The following is a 26460-nucleotide window of genomic DNA, read 5'->3' as shown; positions in this document are numbered from 1 at the left end:
AAGTTTCTTTAAACGCAAAAATGGATTTTTCAGTGCGGGTGTGATTAAGTATGTTTTCAAAAGCTACTGCTCCTGACATGCACGAGACAAGTGAGTTCCATTTCTGAACAAATATTTGGATTTTGCTCCCCTCAGTTGACATCTCTTGCTTCCCTTCTTTTCATCTTCTCCTCCCCCTTCCTTCAAGGAGCACACAGCCTCTGAATTAGCAGCTGTTCCGAGAAGAGCAAGGCTGCACTCCTCCCCGCTTTGTCCCAGAACAGAACAGGGACTGTACTATAAAAATCCAGTGTTCTGGGGACAGGCATGAATGGACAAGAAACAGCCATGACTTGTCTATCCTGAACAGTAAATTCAATGCTGAAAAGACAAATTAGACATAAGAATGCAGACTTTAGAAACAAACAGGCTAAGCTGAAATGAGATTCAGTAAGAAAAAGTGAAATCAAACAGAACCAGAAAAAACCTGAAAGTTATCAGCACATAAAAATGGTAAGCAGCAGTGTGGAAAGAAATCTGCAACAGGAAGTAAATATGTTTTAGGAAACCTTTCTCATCCCAAATAGGAGATGTCACGTCATGGAGAAAGGATACAGCATTGTTGGACCAGCAGTAAACAAAGAATGGTAAAGACCACAGTCAACTTGAACAGAAAATGTATATACTGGAGACAAGAAAGGCAACAAACTGAAGGCAAATTTTGGCAACCACCAGGTTTTTAAATTAAGCAAGACCTAAGGCTCAAGAGTGACTTAAGATGCAAGCTTAAAAGTGTTCAGTGGTAAAAGAATAAATATGGTATCCTTTGGTTAAACTGTGACTAAAAGCATATACATACTTCAAATGTATAAAGACTGTGACTGAAGACGAAATATTAGAAGTGTGCTACTTAACACTGTTACTCATAAGATGAAATTAAAAGAGGGTAAAAAAAATTACATGATCTGAAACCAAAGAGAAAAGGCACTCCAACAGCACAAACCAGCATGTCACAGAAGAGGTACATGCTTCATTACAGCAGATGTATCTTCCCTCCTGCATACCATCCCAAATACTGCCACTTCTGAAACTCAGATGAAAGGGGAAGGCAATGAAAACTTAACACTGAACAATGGAGCAGAAACTGAAGGCAAACCAAACGAAAGGGTGATTTTTTCCTCCTGGTCAGGCTTCAATCAAAAGGACAGTAAGTTCAGATCAAAGTGAGCCCATACTGTACCATACACACAGTTTCAGTGCAAATATACCAAACTTCTATAAAAAAGAGCAATACTAGGCACCCAGAGCCAAGGTTTATGAGAAACCCCACTATTCTAGAAGATGATGGTAGTGAGTGGTGGTGAGATGGGAGAAGAAAGGCAGAACCAGGACAGTGCCTGTGCACTGACCAAGGTCCCCACTTTATGAAGGGTCAGAGAATTGCATCAGTACAGTGAAAAGTCAATTGTGGCTCAAAGTAACCCACACCTTGGTCTGTAGGTGAGAGATCTTCACTAAAAGGCCAAGAAGATGCTCTCTTAATGAGAAAAACTATGCAAGCAGAGGAATTGGGAAAGGAAAAACGCAGCCAAGACATGAAAATCCAGTGCATCCTCAAATCTGGAATAATTTCATGTGGAAATAGTGGCAGTAACGCTTCCAGTCTAAAGGAAATGGCAGAGGAACATAAAACTGAAGAAAAACAAGAGTTTGTTCTGCAAAACAAGAATATTAAGTAGGACATAACAATATACTGCAGTAGCAATACCTGAAACCTGGCTGACTGCAAATTCAAAAAGCCCTGGTAATTTTGTCATTAAATGACTTAATTCAGCCACAGTTAAGGTTCTGTACCTCAGCCTCTGTCAAACAACAAATAACAAAAGCCACCACAATACCAACAAATTTCCCAGTAATTTGGAACAATGACTTGGAATACCTGTTCTGTCTCATCAACAGCCCACTAATTAAACTCTGAGCTCTACTAACTGGTTTTGCCAATGCACAGAGGAAAGTAATTTGTTACAGACCGGAATACAAAATTCAATATTAACAACACAACCCGTGACTGCAGCATTTTTAATCTGATCAGCAGAAACATAAATAAAAGCTGCAACCTGACAGCTAAGAAGGTTAATCTGGAATAGTTAGATTTACGTAGATTACTTTACACAGCATCTAGAAAGATGCTGAGAAAGGTAAAGCCACTTTATTGTATTGTAAAATGTGCTACCTATAAAAATTTTGCTATCCACCAGTACATGAACTGCAGGGAGCCTACTTCACAAACTTGTTTCGCCTTTAAGACAGAACTTTCAAGAATTTTAAAACAAGAGCAGGAATTTAAGTACATTTCAAATGTTTATAATATTCCTTTTAAGTACTTGCAGATAACAGTAACGAAAAGGAAAACTGCTTTAAGGAGAAAATATTATGACTGCGTTGTGTGCACATAGATAGTTCTATCACTTCAAATTCTTGATAATTTTGTTGAGAGAACTATCAGCATGAATATGCTCCTTGACGAATATTCTCTAGACTGAAAATCTTTTCCTTTTAAAGGTGGCAGATTCCATCTGCTAACACCTTCTGCTATGACATTATCCACATGAATGGCACTGGAGGTACCATGGGTTGATGTCATGAGTACAAGCCATTCTTGTTGACTGGCCACCACCAGAAACAGTGCAGGTTCTATGATGCATAACTCTTGTAAAAGGCTTTTCACAATATTAAACACGGAGGTGGTACCTGACATACCTAACCTGGAGCACATCAGTACCACAATCCTACCAACAAACAACATCAAGGTAACTGAGCAGCTATTCCAATGCAGAAGAAAGCATAAGGGAAAAATATGTTATCAGTCAAGCTCCCAAGCTGTTCATGTTTGGAGATGGTGGGGGTTTTTTTGTTTAAGACAAAGTGGCTTCCAGAGCAGGAAAATATTTAAAGAAAAAGAATTGGGAAAAGAGATGCACTGGTAAATAGAAATGACACAGATACAGCAAGTAGGAGAACAGAGGAGTCTAAAAAAGGAACTGCTGGAGAATACTTCTTCCTTGCTACATGTCCTATCTTCTCATGCCCTACCTACAGTCCTCACAGCAGGGAAAGTCAAAACACCCCCTCCATCCAGCCAACAGAATCCTTGGGAAGAGGAAGGCAGCCTCATTTTGTGGGTCCTAGAATGCTGCAGCAAGAGGAAGGAAGCCTGTTGATAGCTAATTTAAGGTGCTTTAAAATCTGTGTGAGCATCATTATCTGAATAGGGCAGCAGGGAGATTAGACCTTGTACTGCAGGAACAGCAGCCCCTCTAGTGCAGCAACAATTAATCACACTGGCAATGCTGCCATTTGCTTGCTTGCAGGTGAGTATGACGCAGCTTTTTGTCCATCTGCTTTTGCAACACCCCTTAAAAACCATCTAACTGAACAAAAAAAAAAAAAGGCAGTTGGGACTCTTGTGAATAAAAATAAGTGTTCAGGGTTTTTTCCCCCCTCAAGTTGATATATTTCACTGCTTAAACAGATGCTGAGAGTCATAACAACAGTACTAGGTTGGAGCAGAGGTCTGTCTGGTCCAGTATCCTGTCTCCAGCAGCACCTGCAAGTCAGTAACTTGCACTGAAATTCCTAACAGGGACAAGCAGGAACATCTGCAGGATCAGTGACTGTTCAAGAAGGATGGGGAAAAGCACCTACATCCAATAACCCCCAGGAGTAAGTCAGCCAAAGCCCAGTCAGTGAGCAAAGCCAAAGAAATGGACTTGGACTCCAGGGCCATGATGCTTTCATCCCCTTGTTCTCTTCTTAAAATAAAAAACCTCCCACACCTGAGAGGAACCACAAAATTGTGGCATCACAGACATGGGAAATGTGGTGTCTGTGCAAAACCCATCTTAACAGACATGCAGAGACGAAGAAGGGCCCAAACAAAACTCAGGCTGTACCATAAATGCTTTAAAAAGTCAGAGGCTGCAGTACCCTATCAATGACCATTCCAGGAACGAAGCACAGGATATGAAGAGAATACTGCTGAAATCCAGAGATTTGTTGGCAAAGGCTGTGCATTAGAGCAACTTCCAATAGCCCAGATTCCCTAGATGGTTATCTGTGCTGACTGTAAGCACACAATTGCCAGTGAGCTGCATACAAAGGCCGCTGGACTCCCAATCCAGGCAAGCAAGAGAAACTGTGCTTTAAGTGGGAGAAAAGAGTAAGCGGTGAGCAGTGTTAAGTGTGTGCAGGTGCAGAAAACCCCCACACATATCCTTGTGCATAATAACATAATTAGAAACTAACACCTCTTAATCATAAGCCAATTTAAGACAATAGCCAGTTTCCAAGCATAGGGATTGAGCCTTTGAAGTTTTCTGGAGGCAAAAGAGAAGGAAAGGATTTAAGGCCAGGCAAGACCTCCAAACAGCAGATATCCCAAAAGGAACCTAGCTCTCTGCAGATGGCATCTCACTTGACAAAGAAACAGAAGCAGGTTGGCTTGATCATGTAAAATGGGTCCTTGCTCAAGTGACAGATTAACTCCAATAGCAAAGAAGCTCTGAAGGATGGGGGGTTCTGAATGGATGGAACCTGAAGAACTAGTGGATCAGTTTAGGAACTTCACTTAAACTGAGGTAGCAGAAAACAGAGAGGAAATGCAGGAGTGCTGAGGATGCACACGCTCTCATGGGCAGCAGATCCCAATACTGGTCTGAAGGCCTCAGGTTGACCATTCCCAAAAGTCAAGGTGAAGATCTCGGCAGAACTCTTCTGGCTGTAGAGAAAACAAACTGGCTAGAAAGTCAAGTGATGATGGATCAAACTCAGACAAGAGGCAAGGACTTCCTGACTGATTCTGAGAATCAGCTACCGCAGGAAGGTCAGATAATCCTGGTCACAAGTTTACTAAACACAATCTAAAGGCCAAGAAGAAACTCCTAATGCAGTTCTGGTGCAAAGCCGCCCGGTGAGAAGGGAGAGCAGGAAGCGGATCACTTTCAAACCCATTTAAACTGGTTTTACACAGCTCACTTCTGTTCTTGGACAAGTTGTGTAGTAAGAGCACTGGGGAGGGAGGCAGAGGTGACAGCCACGGTATGGACATGCTGCTCACCGGTGTGGCTGAAGGGCAGAACTTCTTAAGCAGCAGGAAATGGATGAACTTCGGGAGAGTCAGAGCCCTGAAAGGTGCCTGGGTGGGCTGTCTAATGGTGCCCCAAAAGACCCTGCCTCAGCTGGAAGATAGTGGGCATGGCTGCCAGTCTCCCAGAACTTTCCTCACACTCTCTCATGCTGTTCCTCCCCTTTCTCCTCGGGCTAAAAGGAAAGAAAAGAAAAAGGGTTACAAGGAGCCGTGCACAAGTGCTGAAGCACAGGGTCTGGGCTTCTAGAGGGGAGGGTAGAATGAGGACATTCTGAAAAAGGCCAGACAACACTGGAAGGTAAGGGTGGACTGCCATCAAATAGAGGGTTCTGCCAGAGCCACTTCACCCAGCTGTTCCCCGGTACACCGTTATACTCAATGCAGGTGATATGAAGGATGGAAAGAAAGGTCTCAGAGCAGAAAAAGTGAGCAGACACACTGAAAAGACTCATAAATAACCCTGTATTTGGAAGTCATGATTTCAGAGTGGTAGGTGTCCTTGTGCTGTTTGAGGAAAACCATGCTAATCCTTCTGCACTACACTCGATGGGAAGGTGATGTTATTTACTCAAACCAAGCAGTAAAAACTGAAGAATACACTAAATATGCATTAAAGGCATTTAATACGCTTCAGAAGCAGCTAGGATTGCAACTGGTGAAGTTAATTAGAAAGCTCTTTCACAGCACAAGGGTCATGCCTACTTGCTTTCGGCCTATTTGCCCCAATACTCATTTCAATTGCTTTTTTCCCCAATAATCAAGAAATCAAAATTCTTTTGTTCACCAGCACAGAGCAGGCACCAGGCGACTGCAGAGAAGCGATAACAAAAATGATGGATGCTAATTTGACCATTTTCCTCAGCGTTTAGCACAGACATCAAACCACACAAAAAACATTTCAGAAATCCAGCACTAAGACACTTGCTACCATTTCTGTGTTCTCTCCCCCACAGCGCTAAGTTCAGATACTTAATGCAAATGTTCATTTAAATAATCAATATTTGAGGATTGTCTTGAATCTGCATCCCTTAAAATAGGATATACAACATGGAAATTCAGTTTATTTCTGCTCAAGAGCAGAATACACTTCAGGAAATAAACTATAAAAATAACTAGGCTACGAAATTAAGATCAATTTATCAAAGGTCTTTAATAACATTCAGAGCTATATATTTAGTCTTTTAAAAATAATTTTAGATTTTAGGTTTAAGAGATCCTGGAACATGTCTGTTTTTCCATATCTTCTAATATATTATTCTCCACTTGCAATTAGAAGTACCAGACAAAGATTATAACCAAAATTTAAAGCATACTCTGTATTCCAGCTGTTTCAGAGAGAGTTTTCTCTTCAGCTCTAAACCTCATTATTTTAGATTTCTGCTTCTCTGGGCACTTCACTTTCAGCTGCAGTTATGCTACACTCTTGTCTAACCACTCTTTCCTCACTACATTTTGACTATGCATTCAACACAAAGAAATAACTCCCATACCAATCTTCTGTACCCACTAAAATACTGTAAGGCCAATCTACAGTCACTTCCTGAAAAACCTAAGGCAATTCACTTAATTTGGTATTATTTTTCAGACAAAAGAACTCTAGCAGAGTACTCCGTTGTATAAATATTTTTCCTATTTCAGCAAATACCAAGTCCTTTGCTTTCAAGGAAGTCAAATGCAAAAACTCCACAGCTTGTTACAGAGATTCCCTATACAGCCAGTTCGAGGGGCACTACTAAATACAGCCTTTAAATGCAATCAAGCCAAGTACCACAATTATATATTCCTCTGTATATGGTGAACACCACAGTATTAGTTTTTTTTTTTCCTGTTCTGAAGGATTGTATTAATTCTCCTCTTTACTAGAGCAATGAAACTGCTGCTACCACTCAGTCCAGGGCAGCAAGATCTGTTCCAAATAAATGATCAGAGATCAGTGACTAGTTACTACTGCTTTACAGAGAATTACTAAAAAACCCTTCCAAGTCAACAAGGGAATAAACTACCTCTACAAGGTATTTTTCTACTAAACCCTGTTATTAGGTGGGCTTATGCCATGAGGCATGAGTGTTTACATACTTCCTAAAGAGTTTATAAGTCTTATCTAACATAATCCCCACATTCTATAATCCTATCTGTTTAATGTATTTTAAGTGGGGAAAACCGCTGGAACCAGTAATATCTCAAAATGGAAGGCACTTTCAAAGCACAATCAGTGAACTGGACATAAAATACAGAAGTAGTTTATGCTCAGATGAGACTTTCAGTCATTTAAAGATCAGGTAACTTAATGCTGGGTTTCACTGTAAGCTATATTTATCTGCATATGGGTCATTTTTTCTTCCCATAGGACACACTTCTGGCATGCCCTTCTGCAAAACTCTTAGAGAAAAGATACAAAAAACACTGCTAGCCTTTGTATTTGAATTTTTCAGTGAATACGTGTTCTATCTGCAGTTTCTAAACATAAATAGCTGTGAACTATTTCCCTTGAATAAAAATAAATCTTTTCTCCCCTTGACAAAGCAGGACAATTTTACTAATATCTCTGCAATTTCCAGCCTAAGTGTTTCAAATGCAGACTTAACCATGCAATGGTTACCTACTGTCATGAACTCTATTAGCAAAAGGCCTCTTCCCTATAATTAAATTTAGCCATTAATCCCATTTTTGCTTTGTGTCTTTATGTTATGATGGGCTTTCAGAGTCCTCCTTCGATCCCAAGATGGTCACTGTGACCTCTCGGTCATCTACTCTATAAGGCATCAAAGCCTCCCATTAAAACTTAGCTGCTGCCTGCTGCAAACACTGGGCCAATACTAGAAGATGTCTGCTTACCAAGGAAAGCTTAAGGAGTGTTTTCCTGCTACTGCACACTTGCCATCAGATCCAAGAGCTCCCCTCCCGGAGAGCGGTACTGGTGGGGAACATGGTCACAGCTGCCTGCCTTCCCTCCTGCCTCCCAGGGACATCACCACAGTGTGCAATTAATGGCTTCTGCTCCTCAGGATACAGACCTTCTCCATCCACTGCTTTCAAAGCAGTTACCAGTTCCAGATGCTGCTGAAATTCAGGCTCCTTAATTAAGCCCTAAATTTCAGGAAACTCCAAACATGCAGCTCTGAACAGCATGTTCTAGATAGAAACACACTCGGTTAAATAAAATCTGGGTCTTGGCTTTTTTACAGCAGCACCTTTTCAGTATGTGCTGGTGAGCTGCTTATTTTACAGGGAAGTAGGAAAAAAATTTTTATAGAGGGCACACGATAGCAACTTAACCCAGTGTGGACATACTTCTGCATCAGAAGGGGTTCATGGTGGCTTGCTGAGAGCACAGGTGGAATGCTCTTCCCAGGTCAGGAATTTACTGGTTTGTATGGAGGACTGAGCACTGAACACTGCTCACAGGAAAAATACTTTCCTACACTCTCAATGCTGCATTATTTCTGACTCCGCCATTTTACTGGCTTTCGGTTCTTGGATCATATGTTTGAACATCCAAAGAGCAAGGAGTGGACAATCCATAACTTCTGGAGAAGACTATAGGTAAAGGAGTCAATATTTCTTTCTCTCCTAACATGCAGCAACACAAAGATGTTATGTTTTGAGTCAACAGCTTGTCTGTCCTGGATTTTCACTAGGATCATCAGTATCTATATTATGCATACAATGCCATGATTATTTTTGAACACAGTTTTAATGCATCAGTCCTATTAAAAATACCTTAAATTAAAGTGAAATACTTCAGTCTCTGTGCATAGTCTTAAAGGAACTGCAAATTCAAAAGAAATTACTAAAAAAAAAAATAATCCAGAGTTACGTTTTGGGCAGAGGAGCAATGACATTCCTGATTATACGTGCAAAGAATATCAAGTTGTACCACACAGCAGCATTATGCATACTCAATCATAATTTAAGGGATGAAGAGAAATCTTATATCAATAAATATTCTGCTTTACAGTGTTCCTGGATCATTTGAAGACAGGAAAGATTATTTGAGGACTGAAGATTTTTAGATACTGATCATCTGAATATTCAGAGATATAAATTCCTGAGCAAGTTACAGAGGAATAAAAATATAAGTCTTGAAAGCTCAGCTAAGGCTACCAAATCAATTAAATAATTAATAACAAACACCCCCTTCTCCCACACACAAACTATGTCAACAAGGACAACTCACTTGGCCAGCAGCAACTACAGTGTCTGACGGACACTACGCTGACTGGATCTTTTGTTTTCAAACACAGGACAAAACAAGTTCAGCATTTCTTCTCTGAATATTCTCATGAGTTCAAGCCCTCTCCTTCAAGTCATGAAGATATTTGTCACTGGTTTTCTTAACACAAAATAAGAAATAAGAGCATCTGCAACAATGTATAGCTTAGCATCACTGGTTAGTGCTGAGCCCCACATCCATCTGAAGCCGTGGTTCTCCTACATCAAATCACCTCCCTTAATCTAGCACTGTTCTGAAATGTTTATGCTACTTAGTTGGTTGTTTTTTTTTTTTGAACTCAGGTTCCTTCTCATTTTTTGAGCGCAGCTGATTAAACCTGAACAACTGGGTTGTTGGACGAAATATGCTGTAGCTATGAAATGGTACAGCAGGGACCAGTTTCACTGTTAATTTAAAATGCTAGAATTAATTAGGTAGTGTAAATGAAGAATTTAATAAGCACACTTTACAACCACAAGTTCTGCTTTTATTAAACACCCCTGCCAAATGAAGGCAACTATCTTCAGTCTGTTTTTTCCTTGTCTCATTCCCTTAAAATCTCTGCAGTGCAAAAAAAACCCCTACTTTTGCTATTGCAACCCCTCCCCCATAATTAAAATGTATGCCTGACTTGCATCTCCTCTCTCAAGTCATTAGCATCTTTAAAAAATGCTTCTGTATATCCTGCCTGTTCTGAGAAGCTACCAAACAAAACCGAAGTTTACGATTTTGGTTTTGAATACCAAATTAAAGGCTGTCTTCGAAGCTGTCATTCCTATTCAACTCAGTACGGTGTACTACCAAATTAGCATAGTTTTTTAGTGAAGGAATATGCTTGTTTAAACATGTGTCTTTCCAAAGCGAGGGGGTAACATCACAAACCAATTTCATTAAAAACTCCTACTACTGTTCTAAGACTGCAAGAAGACTGAGCAGGTGACTATTCCTGACATATATTGTGTTTAACCCATTTTTAATAAGAGTTCAGGTCATGAATTCTATCAGAGAGCCTGTGAGTTTAAGAGACTTGCTTTACCTTTGAACTCCTCAAAAAAACCCCAAAAACATTCTGGAAGACTTAACATTATTCCACAAAAATCTGTGCAGCTCCTTCACAGGGGAAATGGAATCTTTTACATGAACCAATTCAAACCTACGTAGCCTCAGAAACACATTTGAGATTTTCTACCATGGTTTTGCCAGGATAACTATTCAATCATGATTCAATTTATGACCTTTTCTATTTTTCTTGAAGCAACCTCCCCCTACAGCTTTTTCTTCTTTTATTTACCTGATATTTTAGCTCAGCAAGGAAGCAAACTTCATATATATGAAGACAAATCAGATTTTTAACAGAACACCACTTGTTTAGAGGCATAACAAAACAGAGCTTGCTCAGATGAGATTTATTAAAAAACAAAAGTGTCAACAAACACTATAAAAAATCCAAAAGCAGATAAAAGCTATACTGTTTCAAATCTTCACCGTTTCAGCAATAGCTTAAGAATTTACTGGTTTTTTTGTGATACAGCTTTCACTGTTGAAAAAAATACCCACATTGATTTTTAACAAGGAAAAAGCAAAGAATCCCTGAAAAGCCAGTCATCCCTGTTAGAGCCTACTGGCATACTTCACCCTTCCTGTCCCCAAAAAAACCCAACCAGGAGCATAATGAAGAATATATATAGTGATGATCCGGAAAGATGAGCTGGGTATGACCTCAGTGCATTTCCATTTTGTTACTCTCCATGTTCTAAGAACCTTTAAAACATGAACTGCTTCTGGCAGAGAACGGCATTCGATTTACTAACTTGGAATTCAATCTGAGCAATGAACGTGCATCCTCAAATTTAGTAATGTTGCACAATGCCTTGAAAACAGGCCTGAAACCCTAGTAGATGAAATTCTGTTTTCAAATACAGCACAAATAATTTGGAGGACTTTTTTTTTTTTTTTTGCAAATTGGGTTTAGTACTTGTATCATTTCTTGAAACAACATGTAGGGGTGATGTCCTCGAGGTCTCTGCGTAAGGCTTTTTTAAAGAATGGTTCCTTTAAAATATTTCAGTGATCAAAGATCTATGGACTTTGCACTGAAAGAGAGCACAGGCAAAAAGACTATGCAAGAATATGTCAGATGACAATATAGCAAAATTCTCACATCTTCAAATACAAAAAGAGACAAAAGCCTGGAGATGGAATGAAACAAAACGAATACTGTTCCTAGCTGATGAAGTAATGGCTCTCCATCCAAAGACAGCCAATTCCCTACAAAAACAACAGAGAAATCTTGAAATTCTATTGCTAGGAAGTAACCATGAATTTGAAGGATATGGTACTCATGAAACACAAGACCTGCCATGATCAAAATCCAAGCTAGGCACACTGGACTCCTGCAGATGAAGGTTAGGTATTCACTTCTGTCTGAAATAACTGAACTAAACTGCAATTATAGTTCTCAGATAGAAGAGAAACAACAGTATGTAGAAAAACAGTAAAAAAATAAATAAGTAAATTCTATTTTTCAATTTTCTTCCTTTTAAAATGCCCAAAGCTGTGGCCAAATCACAAGATAAATTGCAATAGATACATCATAGTCAATGTGCTAAAGAAAGCTCTGCTGGACTACACTTGTGAGGACTTGAGCTGCCCTGCAGCTACTGCCATTTGTTATGTGCCTTGTGTTCAACTAGAGCATTGCTGTATGTCAGGAAATAAATAAAAAAGCACTGCATGTCGAAAAGCACTAAGCAGATCATCCTAACGCTGCCAATACAATGGCTGCCAGGACGTTGTAGAAGCAGGTATGAAGATTTGCATTTTAATTCCTCATCTTTCCACAGTGCCTCTTTCCACGGAGCACACACCCAAGTTACCAGGAGTGCCTCCTTTTCTGGAACCCTTTCATTCCCGAGGCTGCTGCTCTGTGCTAAACATAACAGTGCTGGTGATGCACTGAACAGCAGTGAAATTTCAGCTGCTCCCCACCTACGGTGTGAGTAGACACACAACCTATAAAACTAACCTATAAAGCAAGCAATAAAAGCCGATGGTTCATCCCATCATCTTGTGCACCACTGAATTCCCGGCTGCAGCAGCAAGGATAACAGAGCAGGCAAGGTGCATCTGCACCCATCCACACCTCCCCTAGTGACTGTGCAGACATCTCTCCTCCTTGAGGCAGCATCTGTAGTGGGAGGTTTTTGTACTGAAAGCACCTACCAACGGGTGCCATTCCACACAAAAAACGATCACAGCAAATTAAAATGCACTTGGGAAACTGTTCATTAATCAGTATCTGCAAATGTCCAAACGGAATTCAGAGCAGTGTGTCCCAACTGTAGTTCACTGCTGTTCCAGAACATCATGGTCAAGAAGCTGTGATGGGCATGCAGAACGATCTTAGGTTAGTGTTCTTAAACAAGCAAAAATTTAATGAAGGTATAAGTGAAGCTCAAATAAGAGAGTCAGAATTAGGAAGAGTCAGTTGGTTCAAGTTATTCTGACTACAAGTCAATGTTAAATAAAAATGAGAACGATCAGGAAAGTAAAGCCTTCATCTGAGCTCCCCTGCAAGCAGCTGCACAGTGTTACACCCGTCCAGGCTGGCAATGTTCAGACTTCCCCTCAGAACTGTACAGAGGCTGAAAGATGAGGGGCTTCTCAGCTGTTCTGGACCCCGTGTGCAGCACTGAAAACCAAAGGTTTGCCATTTGAAGAAGTTTACCACTGTATCCGCAGCATCCCCTGTGCTAAGCACTTGCAACACAAGCACTAAGGTTTTGCTGTCCCCAAACGTAAACTGACCCCGGTGCAGGTAAAATCCACAGCAGGAAGCGCTTACCTGTGATTTTGTCTCTCACGAGCTTGCAGGATTCGATTTCACCAATGCTCCCAAAGAGACTCCTGAACTCCTCCTGGGTCATGTTCTGGGGTAAATAGTTGACTATGAGGTTGGTTTTGCTGTCATCTGTAGCAGCCCCTGTCTGCATGGGGGAAGGGCAGTTTCTACTGTTGCTGGAGGGTCCATTGGTTGTATTGGAAGTAGGGCCATTCGACACCTGAGGCTCCATGGTGCTAATTATCTACAGCAAAAAAAAAAAAAAAAAAAAGAGAAAGGGGAAAAAAACCACCTTTAAGTTTCATAGATACAATAGCTATTTTTAAAGATACTCACAAACGAATGAGTAGGTAGCATTTGTGGCCAATTTAGATACTTCAACAAAAAAACCCGGCTTGATTCCTCTGTTATTGTTGCAAAGTAGGTCATGCTAGTCTTTGGCTGTGAGCATATACTAAGATGCAGTTAAAAAATCTTCTTTTTCTGTTAATGCGAAGCTGATTTCTGCTTTCATCACGCAGCCATTTTCACAAATGTAAATTTAAACCACATAAATTTAATTATAATTTAAGGTAATAATCATAATTAAAATTATAGTTCCATTAAATCAGATGAACTAAGTGTATGGCTTTATATGAAAAGGTAAAATATTTTACCTATTTAATAACTGTATCACAGAGTGCAATGACAACAACATTAACCAGGCACAGTCAATCTGCACCGTGTCATCATTCAGACTGCCTTCAATTAATAAATTCAGTGTCCCAAGATATACCACTTACTGGTTCCAGTGATGACCTATATTCTCCACCTATATTTTCCACTAACGAACTGACACCTCTTTAAATAATACAGCCCTAGATTTGCAATCTTCAGAGATACAAAGGTCTTCAGATATTTACTGAAATCAAAAAGGTTTAATCAGGGAAGGGTTTATCAGGCACAGGTGCAGGCTGGAATTATAACAAGCACATCTACCTTGAAATGTGAAACTCAAATTTTCACAGAAGGAACTCAAACAGACCTTTCCAAAAAAACGATAAATAAGAACCCAGCTTAGCAAAGTTGCAGGACAGTAGCCCCATTGTCACCAGTGCCACCCATCACGTGAGCAAAGCTGCCTGCATGTTTATCTGCAGAACACAAGTTTTCATCCAAACACTGCAGAAGCAGACAAAGGAAGCAGAAAAACCCGGGTACTTCAAGCTTTTGCTATGTAATTTGCTCTACTGTGGCTTCCAGTCTGTCTTTACTGTCGCCACTGCTGACAAAGGAAGGACATCATCTTCGTCTCAAATATGGATAAATTAAAGCAAATGGTGGCTTTTGCTGCCTACTGTGAAGTTTGTGATGTGCAGCTTCACTGGTGTCTCGTATCGAAGATCACCCCTCCGACAGGCTCAGTCTCTCTCCATCAAGGACTGAGACAGGGATCCAAACTGCTGCCCCAGGCAGGAGATTCCACTGCCCAGGGACAGGGATAAACACAGGAGAACAGAGGGCTAAGGCATCGCACACTCTGAACCTGGTATTCTTCTGATCCTGTAATTATTATAATTACTCAAGACTTAATTTGCTTTCTTTTTTAAATCCAGGGAGGTACATGTTGTGACAAATTAGGCCTGTAATTCAGGAGGATGGAGACACACACACACACACACACCAAAAAAAGGGTGTATATTCTAAAATTAACAGCACGAGGGTGGCTCAGAGTCTAAATAGGTTATATTCTGGTCATGTCTTTTTTTTTTAATTGAAATGCTTCAGTCTTAGTTTAATATCTCATTTAGGAAATAACCCTCTTTTTTATCAATGGAAATAAGTTTTGAATTACCATTATTTTTTATTATCAAGCCCAGGAATAGCTACTTGGTTTAACAGCTTTTAAATAAAAAGAAGCCTTGTCACATTGTGCTTAACAGAAATGCCTTAAACCGTACAGCAGAATCATTTGGAAAATAAACTGCACAAAAATAGCCACTTCTTGAAAGACATGGGCACATCCAAACCAGAGTCCCCCTGCCAATTTTACCAGCCACGTGGTACCAAGCACTGCTGACATCCTCGGCCAAGCTGTGCCAGCCCCATGCTCTTCCTTCAAGATTTCCCCTTTCACCTATTGGCCATACATCCCTTCTTCAACCCAATTTCATACATGTATTTACTCACACATACTACTAAATGCTTCAGATGCTGCCAAATCTGTTTAGCTGGGGATTCCAGCTGGAAGATCATCCTTTGATCTCTGCACCTCCGTGACCCCACGGCAGACACCTGCTCTAAGTTTTGCTGCGGGGCCGGGGTTCACACCCCAAGGCTAATGCACCTCAGTTCATCAGCACAGCCTGCTCATATAGGCTGGATCTGCATCAACTTGATTAAAACTGGGGGGAAAAATTCCACTTCTGATGCTAACATGTAGTAAGAAGATGAGTGAAGCAGCTGACACGGTTAACCGCAGCTTTTCATGAGCCTTTACATCATTGGACCATATTCTTCCCAACATAATCCACAAGATAAACTGCCGTTTTAGGGACTGATCCTGCCCTTCTGAAGCCAGCAGGAATACCACACCATGGGTTTCAGTTACAGCAGAAGCAGGACTTCAGCACAACGCACCGAGGAAGGTACATCATCTATTATTAGCAACAGACACAAAAGCTATCTATAGTTCCCCACAGTAGACAATAACGCTGGATCTTTTAAAAAAATATGTGAAAGAAAACAAAATTCAAAACTGCCTGGTGTCCTACTTAGGCATTTTGCGATGCTTTTTAGTTCGTTTTCAGCATGCATACCTTCCACACCAAGCAAAGGAACAGAATTCAACTCAGACATTTAACATATTTAGAACATTAAGAGTAAGCTGCTCGGTAAAAATCTGTTCTTGAACAAGTACATTTCCTCATATACTCCAAAGTATCTTGGCATAAACTAATTTTGCACCAGGTGCCAGGTTTTCTTCCTAGTTACTCTCAACTCCAATTAAGTTTTCCTGATTTTTTAACAGTAGAAAGGAAAACTGAGGCACTTATTTGCCCTTCAAATTATTGCCAAGTCATAGGTTACTGAAAATGGACTTGCTATATTAAAAAAGAGACAATGGATACAGAGAAACCCTGAAAAATTATTAAAAGCATTTCTAATAACAAATTTCAGATTTATTTTTTTTTACTGCACAATTTTAAGTCTCCATTTACAGAGTGATTTCTGCAAAAGCAGTTATATACCACAGTTTGTATTCAAAGTTCTTACGGGCACAAAGGAATAATACTTACTTTAGCTGTACATACTGATTCTCGTGACGAGTAAACACTTAAATTATTAATGGTAACAAAAAGGTAAGTCCTAGCTCTCCTTTCCAAACATTCAGTCCTCTCCCCGGCACATCTAGCGCTCAAACCCTGTGCAGAGTTCAGTGTGCATGCACTGGGACATTTATTGTCGATGACTGTTTTTAATATTAAGTAGCTGTTGATTCCACATCAGTCAGCACATTACATAAGAGTAACATTATTTATTCAAATAGATTTCAACATGACATTCGCTGTATGGTTTTCTTTTTTTCTATCCACAACACTAAGATTTACATTTTTAATTCAATACCTGTATCACAACACGAACATTTTTGAAATTGATACTCCCGTTTCTGGGACAGGCAGTTAACTTACTAGGTTTTAATTACTGGTAATAACTTTTTTAAATATAGGAAAGTATTGGGCAGCAGTCCAATTCTATCAAAATATTAAAAGAGGCTGTAACTCTGTCTAACTCATCAAGGGCTTATTCAGATACAGGCAAAACAAATGTGGAAAATTCAACAGTGACTTAACCCCTACCCTAATGTTTTAAAAACAAAATATACTGAAGATTATTATTATCTTGAAGATTAGTATTAAAGCTCTGTACCCATGTAAAATTAGCAATACCTCTGTGCTCTGAGCAACACCTCTTTTTGTAGACTTTCTCTGACCCAATTTAGGTAGCTACTACCGGTCTAGAAATATTACAGTGCAAATGTCATGTGTGATGACATTCACATGCTAGTGGTATAAAGATGCCTTTTTTTTTAAATTTTCTTTTTGGCAGTAACTTGCCAGACTCCCAGTACTGCAATACAACATTCTATATACAGGGTAACCATATCTCTGTAGAACAATAAACTGCAGTTACTGCTAATAGACATTTGATCATTTAGCCACCAATAATTTGAATACTCTGTAACACTGAAAAATACTACCTGTGACAGAATTTGCAGACTGCAATTTCGTAAGTTAAAGGTAACCCATATTTCAAATTCTGCATGTTTTTCAGACTGCTGCTTTTAAAAATGATGACTTCCTGGTGCACTACTTTTCTCACTATGGTAATGTTATCAGCAAAGCAAGAGGTATTTTAGTTTGACAGATTTCACAAAGAAATGCTTTGGGGAAGACAACATAAGCTTTGCCAGTGTTTTGCAAAACACTGCTTACCAAAAGGCTTGGTATAACCCCTCCCACAGAGTATCAGCCACAAATATCCATTAGAGCAACTCCTACATTACTAATGTTTCAGAAATACTTCCATCATATCTTTTTTTTTTAATTAATTCAATTTCAATTTACTCCTGCTGAAATATTAGCTCCAACAATAACACAAACAATACCTGTGTGCATAAACACAACTATTACAATTACAAACTATTACAAGCCAGAGTAACTGACACTAATCTTCAGTTATTACAGTAAATGTGTGACATCCATCTACCATTACAAAGCACAGTTAATGAATCATTTAGAAAACTACCCACAGACTACGACTGCCTTATCTCCCTACTGCATGCAGAAGCAATAGCCAATGGCTCGATAAATGTAAATACACATTTTTTTATATTTACAAAATTTGTTCTCAGCAGTCTAAAAGAAGGTCTACATGTTGAACTGAGACTGCCACACATACATACACTGAACGGAGCTGGTGTTCAGCAAATAATCAGCACCCATTCTTGCCATCTGAATTATGTGTACTCCACTGCCCATATTCCACAATAAACAAAAATTGATTTGGTACGTATAAAAAAAAGGTCACAATTAAGAATCTTAAGAAAAAGTGTTATTTATAGGCACTAAAAAGAAGTGTTTTTAAACATACCACAAACAATCTTCTCCTAAAATCAAAATCTGGAAAAACTTTAAAACCCAGAAAATTCATGCAGACATATCCATTTTGAGGACTCAGAAGTCAAAAAAGTTAGCTATGAATAATGAACTGTTCACAGCACCTAAATGCCAAGAAAAATGATCATGGCAAATTACACCTCATGAAGAATTCATGAGGTCTAATTTTATATTATTTCTAAGTGTTCATTAATGAACAAACTCAGAACATTTTCCCATAAAGAAAGAGTTTAGATAAATAATGCAAAGCTCTTACTTTATCTAAAAAAGCTCTTTAATTAGCATTGCAAGTTGTTTGCTTTTACAAGTGAAAACAAATGGTGCCATGGCAGAGGTCCCACAGCCATCTCCTGAAAAACGATGACAAAAGAAGAAACAAACAAAACCTCTCAAAGAAAATAAACACAGATTCACAAAGGTTTTCCTTCTACAATGAGAAAAACGCTTTAACTCCCACCAAATCTGCTCTTTTGAACTGAAAGCACAGTACAAGCCTCTGCTCCTCTAGAACTTTTCTGCAGGTTAGAAAACCTCCATTTACAGGAGCTGCCTGACCAATCCATCCACAGCCTTCCCATCTGCTGAGCCATGCCAGAGCCAGGCTGATCCATGGGAATGGAGCAGAAAATACATCAGGACATCCAAGACGAGGTTGCTCAGCCCTGGACCAGCCACTGCACTGCACACCCCACCTTCAGATGCACTCCCTGCAACTCACCCCATGAGGATCTAGCACGTTTTTGTAGAACGAGACACTGGATCATAAAATGTTTAGAACACATCATACCACCTTCCCTTAGGGGTGTTAAAGGAAAAGGACAGTGATTTTAAGTCTTCACTGGTTCAAAACCACAACTCCAGCCAGAGCAAGAAGTAAGTGCACCTGAACCTCCTGCAGACCTCACGTTGGGCTTCTTTCTAAAGTGACCTTAGGAGAGGCAAATGATGCTCTGTGTGCAGCTCCAGCACAGATTTTCTCAACTGTAACACAACTGTCAAATCTCACTGTCAACTACATTTTTATTAACGCTTATGTACTGCACAACTAGACTTTGCTATTATTTACCTAATAAATACATCATGAACATGAAATAAAGAGGAAAATGAAGCTTTTGGGTAAATCTGCCTGGAGGTAAATCCAATATTCCAGAAACAAATCATTATCTAACCCTCCATATTTTGACATGTTCACCACTCATGCTCCATCTTCACCTTCCTTCAAGTAGAAGTCTTATTTAGTATTTTAAATATAGATAGAGCTGAAAATATCAACTCAGAAAACTAGCAGTCTGTGGCTCTCACGGCACAGATACAGTTGTTTTACTCGCTTTGAGTGTGCTGCACTCAGGTTGAAATGGCATTCAAACATTTTCAGCAAATTCACATTTATGGGTGCCACAATAATTGTATAGAGCACACAAATGATCCAAATGGAGAAGACAACAAATGCACTCGTTTTAAGAGGCAAGATTCAGTTCAAATAAAGGAGGAAATTATTTTCTTTAATAGCTAAGTTTATCCTGAGCCAGTCCATTATAGGCTTTTGTGTGAATATGCTAAAACAAGATATTCTGTCCCCAGTCTGCAGTGAAACAAATGCAAAGTTTATTGGCAATATTACTTGTTATCACAGCAGTGCCTGAAGGATAGAAATGATAGCAGCACCATGTTGTGCTGTACAAATGGGTAGTAAGGGCAGGGACTGCTGCTGTACCAACACAGTGACAAAAACCAGAAAGGCAAAATCTGTTACTTTTATTCCATGTTCTGCAGAAGTGAAAAATCAAACCAGAGCAAAGTATCTAGGCAAACTGTTGAAGTTACACGGTAAGCTGTGACAGCTTCATAACACACCACCATGCCCTCAAACCTGGCCCAGTGATAAGGTCCTCTACAGAACTCCTAATAACTTACTCAAAAAGATTTGGTGTAATGATGCACCAAATCACATTTTCTTTGAGAGAGTTTCAGATAAATGTCTTCTGTTCCCATGAAGTACAGACTCTACAGTTTTGCACTTGATTTCGAGGACAAAAAGGGAATGAGTGGGGAGAAAAAGGAGACACCAAAATAAGTCACAACTATTTCAACATCAGTAACTACTAACTGAGCAGTAGAGGAAACCCCTCATGGAACTACACATTCAATAACCACATAGGTAGGAACAAAGGCACCATATCACACACTTCGTATGGTTTTTTTACTCTTCCTACAGCTGCTCTGGGGCTAAGAAACTGGAGGAGGAGAACTACAATTATACATACAGCTCTGCACTCCGTAAGGCACAGAGGAAACAAATAGGACTGGAGAGCAGATGCATGGACAATGATTCCATGCACAATGACTTCTGGGAAGCACGGCAAAGCGCTGCACAGCACATCTGTAAGGACAACAATTCTGCTCTTCTGGAAGCAGAATACAGTTGTAACTGTCTTATGTATTACCTGAACTCAGAGACTTTGAGGTTCTTTATGAATTTCTACTGGGCTTCCCTTTCCACTGCTGTTTCCAGGTTCCTCGCCTCTTGCAAAGACTGTGGAGAAACTATGCCCATTGGAAACCTCAGAGGTGTTTGGCTCTGTTTTTAGGTGTACTCCAAATACCTTATCAAAGTCTACAGCAACAGCACTAGTGAAATGGTGAGGAAAACTAGAATAGGTTATGGACACAGAAGTTTGCTGCTGCCCCTGTGTCAAGGTCATTTTCTCACTACCACAAACTGACTTCCAAAATGCCAGCCAGCTACCCCCTTCTTTATTTAGAATGGTTTTATCAGAATGTGCTTGTTATCATTTCTGCCATCAAACATGATTTACATAGGAAGATATGGGAGAACACAGCCTTGATTTCACAGCATTCAAACACTGCTCTGGAGCAGAGTTTTGGAGAAAGCCATCATCAAAAACACCCGGAGAGAAAAATAGATGTGTCCTGTCTGTTAGATGGGTTACCCAAATAGCTCAGGTTAAAAACCCTTAAAAGCCCTTGCATCCACAGGCCACAACAAAGGCTGGTGACAGGGAGATGTCCTACTTCTGTATTGGGACACAGTCATCAAAGGCTCCTGCCCACCTGCATCTCTGGGGGTCACCAGCCGCCTCTGCGCAGAGGTCTGCACTACTTCTGAACTGGAATAAAGGCAACGTGGTCAGGCTCTAAGTTCTGAAGGAACATTTATTTCCTCTTCAATCACTCTTCTACTTCTGCCAAATTCATACCAGGCAAGTCTGCACCTAAACTTTTACAAGGGCTTTATTTTATTTATTTCATGATTCTGGATTGCTTCTTATTCCCTCCTGGCTTTTCACCAAGGCTACTACTTGTTCTCTCAAGATACATACAAAGGCTAAAGGAGTCTGAAAAAACAGTCTCAGTAAAAAGATCTTTCTTTGATTGATGCTCCAAGCCAAAATTTGATGAAAACATCCTCTTTCTCCACAGACTGCAGTTTATTAGGGAGATATCAGAGGCAAGAGGTCTCCCAGTGACTGCACTGTCCCTCTTGAAAAAGAGATGGTGACTAAAAAAACCATATTTAAAATCTGTGCTAACAGGGTGATAAAAGATACACCAAAAGCATTAAGTACATGAGGCAAACCCTAAAAGATTGAAGAGGGTCTCAAAAGCATAGATACTAGAAAACAAGACAAGAGCATGGCAGAGATCAACATTTAAGATAGATCCTCAGTCTAAAGGACATACAGCCTAAAAATACACTGAAATGAAAGCAAAGGAAATTGAGAAAGTATTTTTACATTTCTGGTTACTTTCTGCATTTTATTTTTAGCTTGTTTTGTTTCCTAATCACTACTTACTTGTTTGGTTTAGTGACTATATTACTGAGTTATATATTGCTAATCTGTAACTGAATTATATTACTGACTTGGGAATATGCATGTTGCACTGTGTACTGACGCACAGATTCCCACGGGTACGTACATCTTCATGTAAGAAGCAGACAGCTGCAAGTCTTCAGTTGCTGTAGACCTGTCACAATTCCACTTTATGTTTTTTCCCTTTAAGAAAATAACCTAGAATCATTTGCAACCCCGAGAGTTCAGACAGTGAACGCTGTATTACAAGCCATAGCAAAACCTAAAAACATCTACTTACCAGAAGGCAAAGCAAAGCAAGGACAGCACAGGCTCTCCGTGAAGCCTAGGAACATCCAACCCCCCACTGCTGTTATTTCTACTGAAGTTCTAGAAACAAAAAGCTACAATTTTCAGAAGCCCTTAAGCGATTTAAGATTCATTAATGTTCACTGCGATAGGATTTCAGCTCCTAAGCCATAAGCTCTTGTGAAAATGTTGCCCATGTATTTTTCATGCAAAGACAGGCTTACATTAGGCAGGAATGGATGGCTTTGCAAAACACATGCCCCATTCAAGATGTTTTAAGGCTCTGTCCTCAACAGGACCTTAATGAAGACACACTGGTAAACGCAATTAGGAAACACTAATCAACATGTGTACATCTCGACTGCTGGCAACAGCATCTCTATGGATACTGCTGCTTGCAGGTCTCAGTGAGATAGACCCCAAAATAGAAACTGTGATGTTCAGCTAAGTCCTATCTCTATCATTAGAAATGTTTGCTTGCTGCAAACCAACAGTGTATTTCTCTTAAAACTTAGCCATATTATTAATAAGAAATAAATTTACATCTTTTCTACCATTCGCCTGTTAGTCTACAGCCCTGTACCACACTAATATTGCTTATGGAAACGCACTTTCCACGAAATATAGACCTTCTTGCTTCTGTAACATATCTACAGTAGACAAAGTTACAATGAATTACTGGAAGGAATACAGCCATCACCATCTTAAAGGTAATGAACAGGCAATAGCAGTTGAGGACTTGACAAATTTCTGGTGGAAAAATAATCAGAAATTACTTTCTAGTAAGAAAAGGCAGCTGTTTACTCTGATGGTCTCACAAAACAAATAGCTACAAAATGGCTCAAATAAGAGTATGTTTGTTTGAATTTAAGTATTAGTGAGATATTTATCCCATAGAGTGCATTAAAACTATCTCAGGCATGAAAGCATCTATGCTAACCTCAAAGAGCATCTATGCTAACCTCAAAGACCTTCTATCCATAGATTAACAATGTATTATTCATCAATAGAGGACAAAATATCAAGTACATATGCACATACCTGTCACAGGTCAGGCTAACACAGATCATAATGGTTTATCCTAGACAAACAATCTCTGTACTAAGGAAGAGAAACATGCCACAGGCCAAACCAAACACCCTCCTTATTCCAATTACTAAGACGCCTCCTAAAACTTCCAAACGAGATATTCAAATTCACCAAATTCTTATTCAAATGAACAAACATCCCCTGAACATGAAGAAATTAAAAAAAAAAAAATAATCAAAACTCCTCTTAAAAAGGTGAGCAGACCTCATGGATAAACTCGTGGTTAAAACATCATTCTGCTCAAGCATCAAACAGGAGCCCTGCCGAGCTCAGCCCCTGCTCAGGCTGAGGGTACAGGTACAGGTGCTTAGGGACAGGGAGGTACCCAGGCCACCCCAGCTGCCCTGACTCAAACCCCACACAGTACATTCTGCTTAGATGTCAAAAGGCAGCTGGGAGTATGGCAGCATTAACAGATTAACAGGCAGAAACGTCTTAAGAGCTTAAACACATAAGAACAGCCTGAGTATTAAAGTCAAACCAACCAAGCTACTGTCCTTTCTACTGCCCAGGCTTTCCTCAAGAACGCTCAGGAGCCACAGGCAGACTCTTTAAACTTAGAGCTGGATCCACTCCACCCATGTGTTTCACCTCAAACAGAAATGACACTGTCATTATTAAAACTAGTAAGCACCCTGACCAGAGTCATTCAGTCCAGGTGTCCTGGTCCAGCCTGGCACTGAAATGCTGGAGGAGAACGTGGCTCCTCCAGCGGCCACAACAGCTACGTGTGGCTGCAAAGCTCCTCCATCATCACAAAGACCATCACACAAATAACATTCACTTTTGCATTTAGCAAAGACTAATAATGAAAATTAAACTCAACAAATGTCTATCCCAGTGAGCATCTACATTTGTTAACGCTTCTTTCAGTAGCTGGGTGATGACAAGCACAGACAATAAAAAGAGGATTCTAAAAATACACTACTCTTTTCCCCTGGATTAGCGTGTCTACAGTTAAATATAAACTGTGCTCTATAAATTATCAAACACAATGTCAAATTCTGAAGTGCTCTCCGGAATCTCTCACAGAGCACACGAAATACAGAATGATAATTTTGTCCTGGCCCAGTTAGTCTAAAGAACAATATGCTACTGTGCTAGATCATGGAGATAGTTCCCATCAACGGGCACACTAAAAATGGCCACAGCCACCACCGTAGCCGCACACTGAATTTTTCAGGACTCTCTGCATCAAGCAAAGAGTTTAATTCCCTGAACAGCTGCTCTCACAGGAAGGGAATCGACAGCAACATTGTCACAGTATAGCTGGCACACACATATTAGGAAGAATTTCCAGCATTCACGCTTTCTGCTAAAAATCAACTTCCCCCTACTCATCTACTGCCAGTAACTTCATTTGGAACAAAGATAAACGGGGAATGATATTAGAACTATTTTTACTTAAGAAGCATTTATTTACGTGCATTATTACTTCTACAGTGTCGTGACTGTACCTTCTGCTCTACAGAAATAATCTTCGCCCAACAAATTCTTCTGCACATAGTTCAGCAAGGTCACTGACCACCATTCCAAGATCGAGGAGGACCAACAGAAGATTAATACAAGCACTGCAATTAACAGTCACATTTTTTAAACCTTTCAAGCAGGTAAAAAAGCCAAATACCCCCAAATACCTCTGATCTCAAAAGCAAAATGTGTTAACACTCCACCACGGGGTAGTGACTTCAACATGGGATATTTCATGCCATTGAGTCATGAATTTTATATATTATCTAAAATCAGACAGCTGATGACTACGGGAGTCTACATGTCAGCTGAAGAGGACTGAGAAAAGGCATGGCCTCCTCCCCAGATTAGCACTCGACTGATTAAAAAGCTTTGTTAGTATTTCGCCCATGTTTTTTTATGACCCTCTCAAACCAGAACAACTATAAACAGGTTGACTTAAACACATCATAGACATCAAAGGTCTAAATTAATCCATGTGTTAAACAAATGTCAAACCTTTCAACGAAGTTCAGTCTAGCAACAATAATTCTCAAAGTCACAAATATCAGTTTTGCTTTTAATGGTAGCAGAGGAACTCAGACTTCTGGCAACTGCCCTGACCTGCAGCAGAAGAGTCAGGGAGCAGAGTCAGTTCCTGAAATCCCACATCCTTGCTGGGCAATTAGACATAACCTTACAAGAGGAGACAGATCTACCTTAAATTATTAATTGTAAGTATTTCTGTCTTTGCTAGTTTTCCAGAACTCAAGGAGAGCTTCTTAAGGGGAGGAAAAGGAAGAAGGACAAGCTTCCTTCATCCCTTATGTCCCCACAAAAGCTTTTCAACAGCACTCAACCTGGGAGAAAATACTTCTCAGTGCTCGGGAAGACAAACCAGCTACTCCAAACAAGCGCACATGCAATTACAAGCCAACAGGTAGGGCCCAAGCACAGTGCAGTTACCTGCTCCAGCAGAAATCTTTTTGGTCTCTACATGGATGGTCAGATGGGACCTTCTCAACCAAACGCCCCTTGGGAAGCGAAAACCAGAGGGAGAGGTTTGGTTTTCCTTCCACGGCTCGGTGAACACACCCAGGCACGCAGCAGAGCGGCTGGACCTGAAGGACTTGTGCTACTGGAGAGGCTCCAGGGGCATTGCTGCCCTCTGCCAACACCGAAAATCACTTACGTGGCCAGACGCATTTATGCGTGGAACCTTCTCGAAGCACCGCAAGTGAGAGCCACCTCCCATAGTCATTTGTGTCTGTTTTGAGACAAACATACATTATCACATCGCCTTTACCTCCAAGAGTTCTCAACGCTCCAAAGCCACCACACATACTACCCGCCCCGATCCCGAAAAAGACCGGCGCACGTCTCCAGACTGGGAAAAATACCAACGGTAACGTATAAGAATTTTTATAGCAATTAAAGAAGTTTAATTTTAAAATATTAAAATA

The 26460-nt window shown here is 40.0% G+C and overlaps 1 protein-coding gene across 8 annotated transcripts in view; it reads right to left on the bottom strand.

The window, feature by feature from the left end:
• ELAVL4 (ELAV like RNA binding protein 4) overlaps positions 1–26460 on the bottom strand; it is an 82630-nt gene that overhangs the window by 29548 nt on the left and 26622 nt on the right. For all 8 annotated transcript variants that reach the window (XM_032696487.1, XM_032696485.1, XM_032696484.1 and 5 more), the window contains one exon: positions 13183–13423. In XM_032696487.1, coding sequence (XP_032552378.1) covers positions 13183–13423 — 241 coding nt within the window. The remainder of the gene's footprint in view (positions 1–13182; positions 13424–26460) is intronic.

Source organism: Chiroxiphia lanceolata, chromosome 9 (genome assembly GCF_009829145.1).
Source record: "Chiroxiphia lanceolata isolate bChiLan1 chromosome 9, bChiLan1.pri, whole genome shotgun sequence".
Taxonomy (NCBI): domain Eukaryota; kingdom Metazoa; phylum Chordata; class Aves; order Passeriformes; family Pipridae; genus Chiroxiphia; species Chiroxiphia lanceolata.
Note: the sequence above shows the minus strand (reverse complement) of the source record. Positions and strands in the feature narration are given on the sequence as shown.